The following is a 19724-nucleotide window of genomic DNA, read 5'->3' on the forward strand; positions in this document are numbered from 1 at the left end:
AACCCAGATCTGGAACCACTAAATCTACCTGCCTACTGCAAGACAGCTAATATTAGGTCCAGAAAAATAACACACTGCAGAACAGCAACCAACTTGCCAGAGAAATGGAGCTGCTAGGTGAAAATCAACCCATGACTAGCACCAACAGATCTCTGGGGAAAGTATTAAAATACATTGAGACCCGAAAGATGTAAATCCATTTGAGAACACCAAGGTTAGCCTCTGGATTTCACCTCACTACCACCAGAGATGAGAAAAGTGGCATACCTCCTATCATTCAAATAGGTGTTAAGAATTAAAGTCAGGGTCAATATTAACATTAATACCTGAAAATAAGATTACAATACACAGCATAACCAGAAACTAATTCTCATAGCTTTGAAAAAGACAGAAGTTTTATCACTTTCCCCACATGGAATGAAAAATCAACTAACAATGATTTACTGATTGCCTATTTACCAGTCCAAAGTCTAGAGGGTAAAGTGATCCTTGCCCTCAAGTAGTTAACCATATTTGAGAGCAATTAACTATATGTACATAGAAGTATAGAGAATTCCACTTTCCCTCCTCTGCCTATTATTACAAAGTGGATTATTTAGTTAATTTCAACAAAATAACTAAAGCAGAAAGAAGCCAGTGTTTTATGGATATACGATATTCATTTCAAAGTGACCAATAAATTCACAATAAATAAAATAATACCTACTTGAGATCAACAAACCTGCTTCTTTATTGGCTCCAGTAAAAAACTTTTTATTACAAACAGATTAATCAAGTTATCACATTTATCTTTCAGGATTCAGGTCATTTAAGAAAGCTTGTCATCTTATATGGAATCATTCTTTCTCAGAAAATCATATCTCATTTGATTAGGATATTTCTCCTAACTTACCTGACTATACAACAATACAGTTTTTATACTCAGACTTTTTTGAATATCTAAAAATCAAAATCAGAATAAACTGCAAACTTTAAACCTTCTGATAACCAGAGTATGTTGTAAATGTTTCTAAACTGTCTACAGTATCTAATCTTCTTTGTTACCATTTTGCTTTAGAGTTGAAAAAACAATACATGAAAGTGCTCAAATGACTCTATAGTGTTGTTAGGCCAATTAAATGGCTGAGAATGTGCTTATTAAAGTCAAAAAACTTAAACGAGATGCACATTCAACGCTAATTAGTCAAATAGACATTTAAAAACATATAAATATGATCACTCAACATATATATTTTTCTACACTCATTTTATTTTTATTTAAACACTTTTGTTTTTTTTTTAAATATGTTTAATTACTCACTTTCCCAAAGCCTCTGTGTCTGAAGATATTGAATACAGACAACCACAAGAAAAGTTAACCAAGCAGTAAAAGAAAAGCAATGATTGAGAAATATAATTGTGTCCAAAACTCCATCTGTTTAAAATCCTAGAGACTTGGGACATATATGACAAAAAATCACCACCACCACAATCATCAAGAAGTATCCCACACTTATTTTAAACAAAAGTGCTGTGAACACAGTAAGCGACACCATTTAATACTAATAACTCAGAATACTTTTACATTAATAAGAGTATACAAAAACTCACCTAAAAACTTGTTCTCTATTTCCAATTCCACAAACATTAAAGAGGGCAGAAGTTATTGCTGAGGACTGTAACTCAAAGCTATCTGCCATTATGTACTTGAAATCCATATAGTTCCAAAATTTAGAAAATGAAAATCATTCCATTTGACATCATGAAGAAAGTGATTACTTTTTTAAAACAATTTTTTAGTGTTTATTTTTGAGACAGAGCATGAGTGGGGGAGGGGCAGAGAGAGAGAGAGAGAGAGAGAGGGAGACACGGAATCTGAAGCAGGCTCCAGGCTCTGAGCAGTCAGCACAGAGCCTGATGTGGGGCATGAACTCACGAACCTGTGAGATCAGGACCTGAGCAAAGTCAGACGCTTAAACCGACTGAGCCACCCAGGCACCCTGAAACTGATTACCTTTAAAAGCTTTTAGAATTTTGCAAATGGGTATACACTGTAACGGGAAATCTTTAAAATCCCTAATACTCTACACAGTAAATATGAACTATAGATGATCAAGGTTATTTAACAATTCTCCAATGTTTTTCAATTCCAATGGTTCTTAACCTAGGGGCCCATCAGAATCACCCAGCGAACTTTGGGGATAGAGGAAGTGCAATGTAATTACATAAAAGTCTCTCAGAATGGAGCATGGTTTGTTATTGTTGTTGTTTTTAAGCTCCCAAAGTGATCCTAAATGTTCAGCCAAGGTTGAGTCCACTAATTCCCTTAGTTATGGTCTCTTCAAAATGAGTTAGAAAATTAGTAAATTAATAAAAGACCATTATACTAACTTAGGGGGCAGAAATTTATAGCAGAAAGAATAAGAACACTGTCCCTGCAAATTTCTGCCTGTAAAATAAACAATATCAGGCTATTTTATAACTGCTATTTTGAACCTATTACTCAAAATCTATGTGACCTAATAAAAGAAGTATTCCAAGAAATGTATTAACACTTCTTAATCACTTTCAAGATCTACATTTCACTAAAGAATACATCTTCCAAAGGGTGAGCAATCTAAAACTTTTGTAGTCATCTCCTAAATCAATATAGGTAGATACAAAGTAAACCTACACTTCTTCCTAGCCAATGAATAGCAGAGATGAAGCTGTTTAATTATATATGAAGAATTAACTTACAGCAAAGGAACAAACTGTCCAAAATATTGAGAGATACAGTTTACCTACTTTTCTACAGCTAACACAACATAACACAAATGTATCAAAATCACAATTATTTGATTATGCAATTTCAATTCACAGTGCACAGTCCTCTTGAATACAATTACAAACTCACCTGTGCAGCAAGGTCAGGGTTCTGGCTTAGGGACTGCATCATGCTTCTCATGTAGGGGGCAGACAACATGTTCTGCATAAGTTGTGGGTTTTCAGTTATTTGTTGCAGCAAGCTCTGCATTCCTGGTGTATTGAACATACTAGCTGAAAGTTTGTTTAAAAAAAACAACACATTGTATCAAGGAAAAGACAAACTAAAGTGAAAGTTTTAAAATATATACTGTGCATAATTTTAGGAACTGTAAATGAGCATGCAAATTCCTAATCAACTGAACTAAAAAAGAATTTTAAAACTAAGATCTCCAAAACCACATGCTCAACATATACCAGTAAAGGAGGGCTTATGATTTTTTTTTTTTTTTTTAAATTTTGAGAGAGAGTGTGCCTAAGTGGGGCAGGAGCAGAAAAGAGGGGGATAGAGAGAATCACAAGTAGGCCTCATGCTCAGCAAGGAGCCCGATGTGGGACTCAATCTCACAACTGTGAGATCATGACATGAGCGAAATAAAGAGTCAGAAGCTTAACCGAATGAGCTACCCAGGTGCCTTACGATTTTAAAAATTCTGGTTGTATTTACAATAAAATCACATCTAATGGAAAGGCTAGGTTCTAAAATCAATTTAAGAGGCAAAAACTAGATGTGGTCAACATTGTTATTGAAAAATCCCCATAAAGTGAATGAGTCTTGGCCAACGTTTCCAAACTTTCTCTGAAAGTTTCTTTGAACTTTCTTTGAAAACTACTTTGTTAAACATGTATCCAGATTTTTACTTGCTGACTAGATATACTCAAACTCAAATATACAGTAAAACCTTGGATTGCAAGTAGCTTGCTCTAGGAGTATTCCACAAGACGAGCAAACATTTCTAATACATTTTAACTTGACAGGTGATGTCTTACAATACGAGTAGCACATGATCACAACTGAGCCAATGATATTCATTATCTCTCTCTCTCTCTCTCTCTCTCTCTCGCTGCAGGATTGTGAGTGATCGTCTCCTATGCTTGAATGCTTAGTCTCAGGTCACAGTCAGTGTTTGGGAGAAATGAATGATTTTTCAGAAGGTTGGAAGGTGCCCACAACCGGCACCAGTGTATTTTTGTCACTTCAAAGCACCTACAGACAGTCCTTTGCTTTTCCATACAAGAATAAGCTTAGAAATGCTTTGCTTCATTCTAGGTCAGGCTGCCTGCAGATACAGACACTTTCCTCTGCTGCCTTATTGCCAGTTATATCAAATACATTATATGACAAGAGTTTATTAATACTATACTGATCTCAACATTGATGCCAAGCGTATACAATGGTTCCCATGCAGAAAAAGGTTGAAAAGAAAGGCGTTAAGGAGGAGATGGTAACAGTGAATGTTAAGAAGGAAATCATAGAGAAGTACAAATGAGGTACGCAAGTGGCTGAAATTGCAAAGTTTTATAAGAAGTCTACGTCTGCATCTTGTCTGCAGAGGAGGAGAAAAAGGTGGAGGAATCCCTCATTTCAAATGAAGACTAGGAAGATATATAAAATATGGGAATCTGCAACATTTTGTAGAAAAGCACACCCAGGGACGCCTGGGTGGTTCTGTCAGTTAAGCGTTCAACTTCAGCTCAGGTCATGATCTCCCCATTCATGGGTTCGATCCCTATGTTGGGCTCTGTGCTGACAGCTCTGAGCCTGGAGCCTACTTTGGATTCTGTGTCTCCCTCTCTCTGCCCCTTCCCCTACTCACGCTCTCTCACTCAAAAATAAATAAATAAACATTAAAAAAAGAAAAGCATCACCCAAATAAGGCAATGTCACATTGCCACAAAATCCTGAAAAGGAGGCAAAAGCAAGGATCATTTGATAGCTGCATGAAAAAAAGATTCCACTGAGCAAGGGGACAGTGATTCTGTTAGTGATAGTGAAAGTGGTCCTACACAACATCCCTCCTCTCTCTTGTCTCCCTCACACCAGCCACGGTAAATACAGGTTAATTTGTTTATTTTTCTCTATATTTTATATTTTATTATATTACGGCATTGTAATCATTTATTTATATGAGTATTTTGGGTTGTGGAACGAATCATCTGAGCTTCCATTATTTCTTATGGGTAAATTCACTTTGATACACAAGTGCTTTGGTTACAAGCATGTCTTAGAATGAATTACGCTCGCAAACCAAGGTTTTACTGTATTCTCAAACTTATATGCAAACTTAACTCATTAGCTTTTTCATTTCCCTTCTGCCCTCACTCCATCCAGTGTAATTTGATCAGGCTTAAAACATTTGACACTGCCTGTTTACCTTTCCAGTTTATTATAATTCTGCTGGGGGTGGGGTTTGGTAACAATTCTTTTTTTCCTATTTTCTCATGTTGTTTCAGTTAGGTAGGTTATTTTCCACATCCCGGAATCTAAGAGTATTCTAACACAGTATATAGTGAACCCGATGCAGGGCTCAAACTCATGAACCACAAGATCATGACCCGAACCGAAGCTGGACGCTCAACCGACTGAGCCACACAGGTGCCCCAGGCTTTTACACTTTTAAATGGTTAAAGAAACAAAACTATTTTGTGAAATGCGAAAACTATATGTAATTCAAATTTCAGCATCCATCCACATTTTCTTAGAACACAATCACGCTCATTCATTTACAGTCTATGGCTGCTTGTGCACTGTAGACACTGAGTTGAGTAGTTGTGACAGGGGCTGTGTGTGGCACACTCCTGCTGCTCCAGACTGCTGCTCAGTGCACCACAGACCACTGTGACTCAGTTATGCCTCACACTACACATATTGCTGTACCATGTTATTATTTTATTTCTATTTTTTACTACCAGTACATACCAGTCACATAACAACTAGAAGAAAAAGGGAGAGCTGGACTACAAACATTGTGCTTTTAAGGCACAATGGAGCATGAATTATTTTATCAAATGAGATGGCAAAATACTGTATTTTTATGCAATGATACTAAAATAAAATATACTCTAATGCTGCTAGACTAAGCACTTATTGCAGTATTCCCAACTTGGAGGCAAGCAACAGTCAGAAAAATACAAAATTTAAAACGCAGTCCTCTCATCATAGCCAGATTTCTTTACGAAGTTAAAAAAGTGAAAAATAAGGCTACAACCAAGTTAAGTTTCCAAGTGGCTTGTTAGCCAAACAAGAAAAGCGGTGTATTAGTGGTGAGTAAGTGGCATGCTTAATGAAATCTTGATCGCAGCAGACAAATAAATGTGTCCAGAAAAAATAAACTTGTTTAAATCTATTAGCCCTTCAAGGAGAACAGTTTCTCAAGAGTTAAGTACATGGGATTAATATGGGCTCAGCATCAATATTCAATTAAAAAACAATACAAATTAGGGGTGCTTGGGTGGCTTAGTCAGTTGAGTGTCCAACTCTTGATTTTGACTAAGGTCGTGATCCCGGGGGTTGTGGGATGGGCCCCAAGTCTGGGTCTGCACTGAGCGTGAAGCCTGCTTGGGATTCCCCCACACACCCCCCGCCCGACCCAGCCCTCTCTCCCAATCTGCACCCTACCCTCTCAAACACATGTGCACTCTCCCTCAAAAAAATAAACAAACATTAAAAAAACAACAGAGTCAAAAAAATACTAATTCAATACAACCTGAAACAGAATCAGCTAAGATGTGTATATCTGATAATAAAAACACACGGAGGACTGAAAGGATTAGACAGATACAAAAAGCTTATAAAAATATAAGTTATTTAGAAACTATGGTTATTCATGGTCTCATTCATCAGCAGGCACTCTGGAAAGTATTTTAAACTACGATGCTATTCAAGCAATAGGAGTATAAATGGTGAACACCATTTCACTCTTGTGAACTGTGTGCCCTAGTTAATTCCATGAATTTTTATCAGAAATATCCCAACTTGCCCAACCACAGAGCAGCAGTTTGATGGCTTGGCAGAGGTAAGGTTTTTGTTTTTTAAGAGGTAAAATTCTACTGCAATTTTTTTTTTTTTTTTTTTTTTTTTTTTAGCTCAAGGCTAAGATTGAAATTCTGAACCACTTAACCACTATTCCCAAACACTGAATGACTTGGGACATTACCTTTTGCTAGAGAGTTGGTAATGTTTCCCAATGAATCCAACTCAAAATTACAAGGCAAACAGCATGGAAACATGTGAAACTCATACTGTGGTAAAGTCATTTTGACAATAACAGAAATTGTTGAAATGACAAGCAATGCTTTATACATTCTCTTGCTGTCAGAAATTAAAACAAGATCTCCATTCCCACAAATTTGCAGTAGATATGTTCTTAGTTCACACTACTGTTCCCGCATTTTTTTTTTTTTTTACCTCAGTGCAAGTGCAAGGAAAATTTCCACATTTCAAAATTCATTTAAGTGTTTGATTAAGGTCCTACCACCTAACCTTCAATTGGAAGTGATTAATCTGCAGTGGTATGTTGAAAGGAAAGAAGAATCTAACAGAATCCTATAAATGCTTCCAACTGATGACTAGGCTATTAAAACCATTACTTCTGGAATAAATAAAATCTCATTACGTATCACATTATTAATAGATGAATATACGATTTGGCTTTGACAACAGGAAACAATGAACACCAATTAAGCAAAATGTCATCCCTAAAAAAGAATTCCATTCCTATCATTAGTAAATACTTATGAAAAAGTACTACACTCAATTATTACGTTTTTATTATTGTAACGTATTTTCTCTCATATATAATATTCTCAACTTTGTTCTTGGCCCACAAGGCATAAAGAATTACCTGGCCTTTTGTAGGAAAAATGTGCCGACTCCTGCTCTAAGATTTCCTCACCTTCTAGAATAAGTCCTTGTAGAGTAAGTGTTGAAATCAGAGGACCACCCACTTCTCCCAAAACCATCTTATGAGAATATAAAAACATAAAACTGACTCTGGAAATCTTCAGTAACCCTTCCCACTATAACACACACAAGTGTTATACTAATCATTACATATTTAAAGCTTCCATTTAAAAGCTTGCAACATGAAAAGATAACTCCTAAAAGCTACTTGTCACACACACGTACACACACACACACACACGGAAGCACAAAGAAGAACAGTATAAGAAATGCTTTCATTATTCACATAAGTGAGGACTACAAAGAAAAAAAGTGTGAGCTGTTAGGAGCCTACCTCCTACTCCAGGCCCCAAATTTGGTGCAGATGAACTTTGCCCAGCAGTGCCACCGGCAGCACTGCTACCAGTGCCCCCCACAGCGCTGTTGGTGCCACTGGAAGCTGATGAACTCTGGGAAGCCTGTGGAGCCCATGGATTGGGTAATGGATCTCTATTTTCTGTACGAGAAGGCTGACTACCTTCACCTGAGGATGTATTGCTCACTAGGGAAGCAAATGGATTACCACCAAACTGTAACAAAAGACACAAAAATCATGAAGAATAAGGTTTTGTTTAAATAACAGACATGGAACTCTTTTTTAATGAAAATCATATTCCCCATATAAAAGTACCCTTCAATCACACACATATCTGTGTTAAAACAGGAGCTCCCCTTGTGCCCAAATCTTCGGGCCACTGTTATCATCACCTGCTCTTGTGCAGCACTCAGCATTGGTTCCTGAATATCCGTGTACATACGCCGTAAAGCATTGTATCCCCCTGGGATGCTTTCTAGGTTGCTCAAGGCTCGGTCCTGGTTTCTCATCATTTCTTGCATCATTGCTGGATTCCTGGCGAGTTCCAATGTCTAAGAAAAAGATATCCGTATAAAAAGGCACCCAAAATACACATCAATTAATTTAGCTGTTAGCGACCACAGCTGATTTTTACAAGTTTTCTAATTCCATGAATTAGCAGTTTTCAATATTTAAATCAGAAAATTATTTTAAATAATTCCTGTTGGATTTCACCTCAATGTAACATTCAAATAACATCAAGAAAGAAGCACTTTGTTATTAAGTGAATGCCTATCTCCTGAATCAGATTTTTTTTCTTTCTTAAATCTGCAAAATAATTATTTACAGTGGTCTTTAAAATATAGCAGAAAATGCAAAGTTCAAACAGTCCAAGTTAGTGCATTGTTGAGTTTTCCTGAATATTGGGATTTCTTTTTGCAGCTTAGCCATCTATAAAAGGCAAGCTCCTTAAGCATAGAAAATTAAATAAGAAATAAGTGCATAATTCTTTAGCTAAATGAACTGAAGTTAACTTTCCACATACTTGTCTCATAATATCTGGATTATTCAGCATATGACTGATTTCTGGATTTCTCTGTATCAACTGCTGCATTTGCGGATTGGCCATAATTAACTGCCTCATCAGGTCAGGATTTGACAGCATGCTCTGGACAAAGGGATTCTCCATAATCTGGACCATCATTTCAGGATTGGACATAAGTTGCCGCTGCATCTGGCTTTGTAGTTCAGAGAAGTTAGTAGTATTCAGACCCAAGCTACTCAGACCTGCAAGCCCTCCAAGGCCACCTAAGATAAAAGAAAAAGACACATAAGTGAAACTCAGAAATTTTATCATTAACATGATTGTGCTAAAATATGAAAATGCAAAACTGACTCAGTCCATAACAGAAAACCATTTTAAAGCAAAGAGAATTCCTATTACTTTCATAAATACGTGTTTGATTTCTGTAATTAAAATTAGCCAGAAATTTATTCACTTTGATATTTAAGTTGAAATGATACAACGAAAATATGAATTTCCTCTGTATGGTATAACACATTTTTGGTCTTTATCCCAGATTCCTGGCACAGAGATCCTAAATGCCTTAGAATTTCCAGAGTGAAGGGAGAGTCTTGTTACATATTATAAGCCCCTTTAGATCACACACCATTTATGCTAAATAACATTTAGGGTGGGGCACTTAGCCTCAGAATGAGTGGTCGCCAGAAAGAGCAAGTGACAGAAGAGTTGATACTTCCAGACCCACCCACCAACCTCCAGGAAGGAGAGGAAAAAGGGATAGATTAAAGGCTGAGTTCTGTAAAAACTCTTTGAGTAATGAGATTCAGAGAACTTCCATTTCGGTGAACACTTCTAGGTGCTATTAGGGTGATATGACCAGACCTCCCCAACTCTCCCACATCCCCATACTTTGCCCTATGCTTCTCTTCCATTGTTTATTTCTGAAGTGTACCCTTTATAATAAACTAGTAAACATAAGTAGTGTCTTCCTGAGTTTTGTGAGCCATTTTAGCAATTATCAAACCTGGAGGGGAACTGTGAGACTCCCCAATTTATAGCCTGCAGGTCAGATCAACAGGTGGTCCAGACCTAGACTGGTATCTGAAGCAGAGGCAGTCTTGGACTAAGTCCTTTAAATCTGTGGGATCTGACACTAGCTCCAGGTAGTTACCATCAGAACTGAGCTACTAGACACCCAGATGGTATTAGAGAATTGGCTGGTGTCAGAGAAACACCCTAGAATATGCCCTATTAAAGAAGAGATGAAAAATATATACTGGCTTATACTTCTAAATGACCTCTTTCCAGAAAACTGGTTTAAGTTTAACAAGTAAACCTATAAACCACCTATAAACTCTGGTTAGAACAGAGCTGTTGCCAATCAAGGAGAGAAAAGGCCAGGACATACAATGGAAACAGGTGTCTCTTTAGAGGAATTACGACATGGAGAAACCTAATAGATCCACGAAGATGACTGAGTGCTTATCATAAAATGCTAACTTTGTAAAATTATATAACCTACCAAATGCATTCATTCAAGGAAGTCAAACAGGGAATAAGTGCATGGGGTGGGATAGAAGAAGAGGTATGGAAAGAGATTTAGTGGGGGACAGGTAGTAGTTTGAGAGGCAAAATAAGAGTTTCTGCATTTGTTTTCTTTTGTTTTCTGAGGAAACACAAACAGACTAACGTACTTAGAGAACATCAGGTAATACTGAAGAGGAGGGTTGAACACAAGACGTGGAGTTCAGAAGCGCTGAAGGTCTTGACTTAAGAGTCACCAAGACACAGGAGGATAATGTCACTTGGGTAAAATAAGTAGAGTAAGAGAAGACAAGACAGAACTCTGGAGAACAATAGCGACCAGGAAAAAAAAAGACCCATAAATGAGACAGAAAAAAACTGTCAGAAAATTAACCAGGGAAAACAGTATCAGGAGTTAAAGGAAATTTCAAGAAGAGACTGGTAAGCTTTAAAAGACTAAATTAAAACAAAACTATGTCACTAAATTTGGCAAGCTAAGTAGTCAATGGTGACCTTATCAAAGGAATTTTCAGTAAATTGATGTGGGAAAAAAAGAGCACAGCAAACTTAGTGAAAGGGAAATACAGACAAAACAGAAAATGCCTCTTCCAAAGATGGCTAAGAAGGAAAGCTAAGGATGGGGCGCCTGGATGGCGCAGTCGGTTAAGTGTCCGACTTCAGCCAGGTCACGATCTCGCGGTCTGGGAGTTCGAGCCCCGTGTCAGGCTCTGGGCTGATGGCTCAGAGCCTGGAGCCTGTTTCTGATTCTGTGTCTCCCTCTCTCTCTGCCCCTCCCCCGTTCATGCTCTGTCTCTTTCTGTCCCAAAAATAAATAAATGTTGAAAAAAAAATTAAAAAAAAAAAAAAAAAAAAAAAAAAAAAAAAAAAGAAGGAAAGCTAAGGAAAGGGCAGTGGTGGCATTCTGTAGCATTTACATCCAGGATAGACCTTGGTGAGAACAGGCACCAAAAACAGGCTAATCTATGATATAGGCTAAATGGAATAACTGATGAAGAAAAGCAACTGAGATAGGAGGAGTAAGAATGAGACTGGAAATGAAGGAAATGGGGAGATATATGGCCTCAAATTAACTAAAAGCTGGTCTGGGCTTCAATTTCTTTGCCTTTAAAATGAGGAAAGAGGAGAGTGATTTACCTCAACAATACCTTTCATGACTCTAAACATGAAATCATTTCATCCTAATCTCTCTAGAATTGTTCATGTCAATAATTTTGCCATCTAAAACATACCAAAAGAAGACACATTCAACCTATGATCATTTTTAGAAAACAAGAGCAGCAAAAATGTAAAAGTTAAGAAAAAAAAGAAAGGCAAATGTGAATCCCTGCCATGCCCTAAAATGTTTCCAACATAGTTGGCAAAAAACTGAATTATTAAGAAACTTTTTCTGGATGAAGCAAAGGTATAATCCTTGATAGGTAAAAACTGTATATATTTTTTTAAATGTCATTTCAAAGTACTATTGTATTTATCATAAACTTAAGAACTGAAAGAAGCATCGTGCCATTTATCTATCTAGTTCAACGTCTGTTAGTTTCTAATACTTGTTTTTCCCCAACAAAACCTTCCACAGAACCTCAGTATAAAACTAATGTAAGAGAAGTGGTTTTGGGGGCACCTGGGTGGCTCAGTTGGTTAAGCAACCAACTACTGATTTCAGCTCAGGTCATGATCTCACAGTTTGGGAGACTGAATCCCATGTTGGGCTCTGCACTGATAGCAGCGGGGCCCCTTTGGAATTCTTTTTCTCCTTCTCTCTCTCTGCCCCACCCCCTGCTTGCACGCTCTCAATAAGTAAGTTAGTAAGTAAGTAAATAAGTAAGTAAGGGGGCCTCGGTGGCTCAGTCAGTTAAGTGTCTGCCTTGAGCTCAAGTCATGATCTCACGGTTCATGGGTTCAAGCCCTGCAGAAAGCTCTCTGATTTCTGAGCAGAACCTGCTTTGGCTCCTCTGTCCCCACTCTCTCTGCCACTCTTCTGTGAACGCTCCCTCTCTCTCAAAAATAAAATATAATAAAAATAAATAAACATTAAAAAGAACAAAAGGGAAAGGGAAAATGGGAGAAGAGAAGAGAAGAGAAGAGAAGAGAAGAGAAGAGAAGAGAAGAGAAGAGAAGAGAAGAGAAGAGAAGAGAAAGAGAAAGAGAAAGAGAAAGAAAGAAAAAGAAAAAACTGTTTTGGCTGATGCAGGAGCTCCTTAGCCAACCCACTTACTTACTCCCAGGCCCCAGCCCTCCTCTGTGTGTTCAAGACACAGATGCAATCTGAGTCCTTCACTTTACAAATAAGAAAATTATATTCAGGGGGTTAGCTTATGATCAACAATTAGCTAATCTTCCTCAGATTCAACTATGTGGCAGATCAGGTACACATATACTACATCGCTTTCATTATTTAAAAAAAAAAAAGTCACTTATTTACCATTTGTTAAATGCAAACGTAAGCTATCCAAGCGTATCTGTATTCCTAACTACTTTTTTAATACCCACAATTAAAGAAGTAAGTTATAGAAGTTATAGTCATTGTTGTGGAAATGATTTAATGTTTCATTCTATTTTATCCAAAATTACCCTTGGTGAAAAGGAGTTTTTTTTCCCTATCCCTATAAAATAACTAAAGACACTTACCTAAACCAAAAGGGTTGCTAGTGGCAGAACCAGATGTGGAGTTAGTCGTAGGAGCTGATGACGTGGTAACATTGCTTCCACTGGTATTTGTTTGTTGAGCTGAATGATCCTGAGGCCTAGGAAAAGTAATCATATCATGGTGTATACAGTGGAGCTAATTATTTTTAAAAGAATCTCTGAAATTCCAGAATTCTCAGAAATAAAAGTGTAAGTTTTCAGACCAATTCAAATTACAAGGTAAATACCCTGAGATAACAGCATTAAGAACTATAATGAAACATAGTAAAACCTAATACAATTTAAACTACCCTTCAACTGCCCCTTCTCCTCCAGTATATGCACCTAAGTATTTCATTACTTTCAATCATGATAATGTAAGATATGGAGATAGGTCACCTCACAGAAGAGAAATCAACGACCAGTCACACCACAAAGCTTGACTACATAAGCACCTTTTTAAAGATTATTTATTTATTTTGAGAGAGAGAGACAGCCAGCCAGCCAGCACGGGGAGGGGAGAGGCAGAGGGGGAGGGGCAGAGAAAGACTATCCCAAGCAGGCTCTGCCCTGTCAGCCCGATGAACCTCAAAGTCATGACCTGAGCTGAAGCCAAGAGCCGGATGCTTAACCTACTGAGCCACCCAGACACCCCCATAAGCAACTTTTTTTTTTTTTAATTTTTTTTTTCAACGTTTTTTATTTTATTTTTGGGACAGAGAGAGACAAAGCATGAACGGGCGAGGGGCAGAGAGAGAGGGAGACACAGAATCGTAAACAGGCTCCAGGCTCTGAGCCATCAGCCCAGAGCCCGACGTGGGGCTCGAACTCACGGACCGCGAGATCGTGACCTGGCTGAAGTCGGACGCTTAGCCGACTGCACCACCCAGGCGCCCCAACTTTTTATGTACCTTCTTGTAAGTTCTTGAGGAGGTGGGGGGAGGGGCAGTTCTACTCAGCCTCTTAAAATTGTTAAAAGAAATAAAGAGACCTCACCAACAACAGGCTGAAAAATCAATACCAGTAATAACTTGTATGGATATAATTACTTAATATTATCTTCAGGTAAAAAAATAAAGATACTTTATAGGAAACCTCTTCCATGTGATACCAGTTAAGAGTCCTGAATCTCACTCACTGCTTCTTTCATTGATTCTAAGATGTACATTTTTTTCATTATAACGCTTCTGAAATCAAAATCTGTCCTACAATTGCTGACAACCAGTCATCAATTGCCATGCCTGCACATATGTATTCTGTAGGACTTCAAATGAATGATTATACCAGACATGCTGTATTTAATACCACATAAAGTGTCTTCAGAAAGATTTCACCATTAAATGGTACTAGTGAAGTTACTGTGTACACAGAAAAGCATAGAAACAGGAAAAGAAGGAATGAATTTTGTATCAGTGAAGCAAATATTTGCTATGGGGGGGGGGGGTGGAAATCTAGCATAAAAATTTGCAGAATGGGCATCAGTAGTTTGGAAGAAATTCCTGGAGAAAATACTGTAGCCATCTTTTATGAAATGCTGTACCACAAACTCCACACAGTACAGAGTTTCATCACATGTGCAAAAACCTGAATGCTTATGAAGTCAAAATGTGATTCAAAAGAATCACTCAATGTGATAGTGTTAGGAAGAATTTAACCAATTTATCTCATGTATATTTTTTCAGTATGTACACAGAAGAGTGATATTGATAAACTACCATATCCAAAAATAAGTCTAAAAGAGCTCCTTCACTAAATATAAAAATTTCAAGTGAAAAGAAAACCAACAGATTGATTTTGGCAATATTTTTTCTTAGTGATACAGAGTAAAAAGGTCTCTTAAAAACTGATAGTGAAATATGGCTACTCATTTGTGGTTTGCCAAGGAGATGAGACACCCCTGAACTTGTCCAAAAATCTCCCTTAAAACAAAAAGCATAGCTAAAAACATAATTTGTCCTATAATTCAAATAATTTACATATGACTGAATACTGAGGAAGTCCCTAAAATATCAAATGTGTAAGCATCAGCATTATTGAATCACATTCATTTTTTTCTTCTTTAATTTGTTACCAATAGCAGCAAATAAATGAATTTTAAACTATTTGAATAGTTATGGCAGAGAAAGCCATTTAAAGACTGGCTATTTTTTAAAAAGAAATACAACTGATTCTTGAACAACACGGGTCTGAACTATATAGGTCTTATTATACTTGGGTTTTTTCCAATAAAGGCAATACAGTATTATAAATGTATTTTTTTTCTCTAGCTTATAGTATAGTATGAAAGAAGTACATAACACGTATAACACACAAAACATGTGTTAATCAACTGCTGATGTTACCAGTAAGGCTTCCAGTAAGGTATCAAAGTTTTGGGGGAGTCAAAAAGTATACTCTGATTTTTGACTGCTTAAGAATTGCTGGCCCTAACACCTGCATTATTCAAGGGTTAACTGTATAAACATTTTTTCACAGTTTAAAGCTCTGTGTCTTCTAAAAACATACCTGTTTTGCGTTTTGATGACAAGGTGAACAGTAAGACCATCATGAATTCCATGCTGACTCAAAGTATCTTGATCTTTTAAAATTTTTCCAGCAAATATCAACACAAGTTGGTCAGTATGTGATTTGAAACGTTTAGAGATTTCTTCCTTGAACTAAGTAAGATAAAAAAACAAAGTGAATATTATTACAGGTGTTTGCATAGCACCACCCAGTCTAGTAACTACTGGTACCTCAAAAAGGCCCCTACTACAGATATGGCAGTAATTCAAATGATACAAAGATACATCTTTTCTCTGTCAGTATCTTGATCCTAGTGGGAAATGAGTATTAACATTTCACTCACCTCTAACACCAAGGTTCTACTGTAAGTACACATATCCTATACTGAACTTTCTGCTAAGTCCTAACAGTTCATTTCTTCCCAATATCCTTGTTCTCTCTGTATCAGTGGTACTAAATGTAGTTCAAGCCACACATAGCTGTTACCCAGTTTACAATAATCTATGCCTCAAATGTCCATCTCCAGTCCTGCTCCATTCTAGTTGAATACATATAGAGCCACCGTCATATTCTTGGCATTCCATACTTACTTTCTTCCCCAACTTTTTCATTCAACATTTATTAACAAGAAGTATTATCCATACACACACACACACACACACACACACACACACACACACACACACAAAAAGTATTATCCATATGGCAAAGATACAGAGCAAAAGCCTTTCCCTGAACGAAAACAGTTCCATAGCGTTAGTCAAACCACAAAGTACAGAGAGACAGGAAGCACAAGGGCAGTTAAAGAAAGCTTTCCAATGAATAAAGAGATTTGGAAGTAGCCAAGAAAACCTGAAGAAAGGATTTCCAGGGACAAGAATAACATGCAAACACAGAAAAAAGATCTTCATACCATAAAAAAACACCCTTATTTACTCTGTTAGATCAGTCTTTTTTCATATTTTTATAAAAATCACCTGTGTGCTTAGGGTTTACTCCATTGTCCAAATCAGGACATGTGAGTAGGCCAAGGAATTTACATGAACAGACTACCTCAGGGAATCACTCCAAATTTGGAAAAGAATTACATTTTAAACCACTCTACCCCAATACCCTACAAAAGTGGGTCTCAACAGATGATGGCACTATCACCAAGGGAAGTTTTAGAAATATAAGGGGTATTTTTGGTTGTCATGAGCGGGACGATGCATTAAATAACTTTTTTAAATGTTTTATTTATTTTTGAGAGAGAGAGAGAGAGAGCATGAGCAGAGGAGAGGCAGAGAGAGGGGAGACAAGAGAATCCGAAGCTGACTCTGCGCAGACAGCACAGAGCCAGACGTGGGACTCAAACTCATGAGCCATGGTGAGATCATGACCTGAGCCAAAGTCGGCCACTCAACCAACTGAGCCACCCAGGCACCCCCACGTTAGATAATTTCTGAGATTTTATAAGATCTTGCAGAAGGCAGGGAAGGGAAAGCGTACAGGGATATAAATAAAACAAGATAGGCTGTATGTCCATCATTGTTGAAAATGAGAAGTTCGTATCACACTCTACCTTTGTGTATGAATGAAATTTTCCATAATCAAGTTACAACATTCAGTGTAAGCAACTGTTTTTTTTTTTTTAATTCATAAAGATAATGCAAAATTATGCTGCAGTAAATATTTTGGAGCTTTTCCATCTGAATTCTCCTTCATTTGAAAATATATGACCTTTAATCCTTTTATCTACAATAAGCAATTTCCAAATAACTAAAAAATCTTTGTTAAAACACCATATCAATAATTTGGCCAATCAACAATTTAACCATTCTCCTATTACTGACATCTCATTTCTCCCTTTGGTAGCTACTAGAAATAATAACAATACAATGAGCAGAACATGTGGTTTTCTAAGGACTGAATAAAAATGTACATAAAATGCAAGTATCAGGCACACTGACAGGGGTCAATAAATAGTAGCTACTACTGCTCTAGCTTTTTTAATCCTCAATAACTTTGAGATAGATGGTTTTTAATCCTATTTCAGATACTGAAACAAAGAGAGGTTAAGGTTCTAATATGGCCCTCTCCTCTCATGACTTGGCTAATTAACTGCCAGGTTAGGATTCAAACCTAAGTCTGACTTCAAGGACCAATCTACCCAGCTAAACAATAATCTATTTTATATGTAAAATGAGATTAATTTAGACTTGTGTTTCTTAACCTTGAAGAAAATCTTACCTTTTCAGAATCTTTAATATCCTTCCAATGTCATTCTGAAAGTTTGTCTAACCTATAATTATATAGCATTTTGGCATATTTTAGGATTTGAAGGTAAGGTGCCAGACTAAAAAAATACATCTATATTTACATTCTGTCAAATCCCCACTAAAATAGTAAAGGATTTTCCAATGCTTTAAGGAGGTATAACTCACATATCATACAATTTGCCCATTTAAGGTGTACAGTTCAGTGGTTTTGAGTATATTTACAGATATGTGCAATCATCACACAATTTTAGAACATTTTCATCTTCTCTAAAAGAAACCAGTACGCTTTAGGTATCACCTCTCTATTCCCTCATCACTGCAACCCTTAGGAAACCACTAATCTACTTTCTATAGATTTCTCTATTCTTGACATTTCACATAAATGCAATTATATAATATGTGGTCTTTGTAACTGGCTTCTTTTACCTAGCATAATGTTTTCAAGGTTCATTCATGTTGTAGCATGTATCAATATTTCATTACTTTTTACAGCCAAATAATATTCCATTGTATGGATATATGATGTTTTGTTTATTCATTCATCAAATGATGGGCATTTGAGTTGTTTCCACCTTTGGGCTCTTATAAAATAACGCTGCTATGAACATTTATATACAAGTTTTTGTGTGGACATAGGTTTGCATTTCTCTTGAGTATATACCTAGATGTAGCATTACCAGGTCATATGGTAACTCTTTGTCTTAACCATTTGAGGAACCACCAGAGTGTTATCCTAAGTGGCTGTGCCATTGTACATTCCCACCAGTAGTGTATAAGGATTCAATCTCTCCACATCCTCACCAATATTTATTACCTGACTTTTTAATTATAGCCATCGTGGTGGTGTTGATTGGCACTCTCCTGATAGCTAATGACACTGAATATCTGTTCATGTGCTTACTTATATATTTTCTTTAGAGAACTATCCAAATTCTTTGCCCTTTTTGAAACTGACTTGTCTTTTTATTAAGGAGTTGCAAAAATTCTTTATGTAGTCCAGATACAAATCTCTTTCAGAGATAGGATTAGCAAAAAGAGATGACAGAACAAATTGAGACCTTTTAGTCTCAAATGGAAGACAATTTTAAAGCTGGACATCAGCTGGGCACCTGGGTCAATTAATTTAGCAGACCCAAGAGAACTGAACCCTGAACTGGCAATGCAGAAAGCTAATAGCTAGATCAGTCCCCAGCATATGTAGAATTCCCAGAAGACCAATACTGGTACCCCCAGAAGCTGAGGGCAGGGGGTAATGAAGTGAGAGATGCCTAAGGCTTAAAACAATGCTGATTACTTCAAAGCCTCAGAAACAAGACACATACTCTAAGCAAGCAATTGCTTCCTCAAGCCCAACAAAAGACTGGAGGATTTTCTTCCTCTCTAGAAAGGGAACAAAGTCCTTGGACTAAAGAACGCACAAGGCACACTGAAAGCGGGAGTACATACTAAAATGAAGATTAAACGCAGACATACTACATGCTCAGTCTTTCCCCCTTCGCTTCACATCAATGAGACAATGCAGGGAGGGAGGCCTTCACCATCAGGCAGGAAGACTATAATATTATAGTGTCTCCAAGGAGAATCTAACTATTATAAAAGAAAAAAACTTATAGATACGGACATGAGAGTTCTTCCCAGTTACCCTACAGCAGTGGTACCCAATGGGGGTGAGTGTCCCTATCAACCCTGGGACACATTTGACAAAGTCTGAAGACATTTCTGCTTGTCACAATAAGGGTCAGTACCACT

At 37.1% G+C, this 19724-nt stretch overlaps 1 protein-coding gene across 2 annotated transcripts in view; it reads right to left on the reverse strand.

The window, feature by feature from the left end:
- UBQLN1 (ubiquilin 1) overlaps positions 1-19724 on the reverse strand; it is a 45289-nt gene that overhangs the window by 5648 nt on the left and 19917 nt on the right. For both annotated transcript variants that reach the window (XM_011288267.3, XM_011288266.3), the window contains exons 2-7: positions 15718-15869; positions 13216-13331; positions 9067-9329; positions 8435-8593; positions 8022-8256; positions 2876-3018 (exon numbers count right to left, since the gene is read on the reverse strand). In XM_011288267.3, coding sequence (XP_011286569.1) covers positions 2876-3018; positions 8022-8256; positions 8435-8593; positions 9067-9329; positions 13216-13331; positions 15718-15869 — 1068 coding nt within the window. The remainder of the gene's footprint in view (positions 1-2875; positions 3019-8021; positions 8257-8434; positions 8594-9066; positions 9330-13215; positions 13332-15717; positions 15870-19724) is intronic.

This window comes from Felis catus, chromosome D4 (assembly GCF_018350175.1).
Source record: "Felis catus isolate Fca126 chromosome D4, F.catus_Fca126_mat1.0, whole genome shotgun sequence".
In the NCBI taxonomy this organism is placed as follows: domain Eukaryota; kingdom Metazoa; phylum Chordata; class Mammalia; order Carnivora; family Felidae; genus Felis; species Felis catus.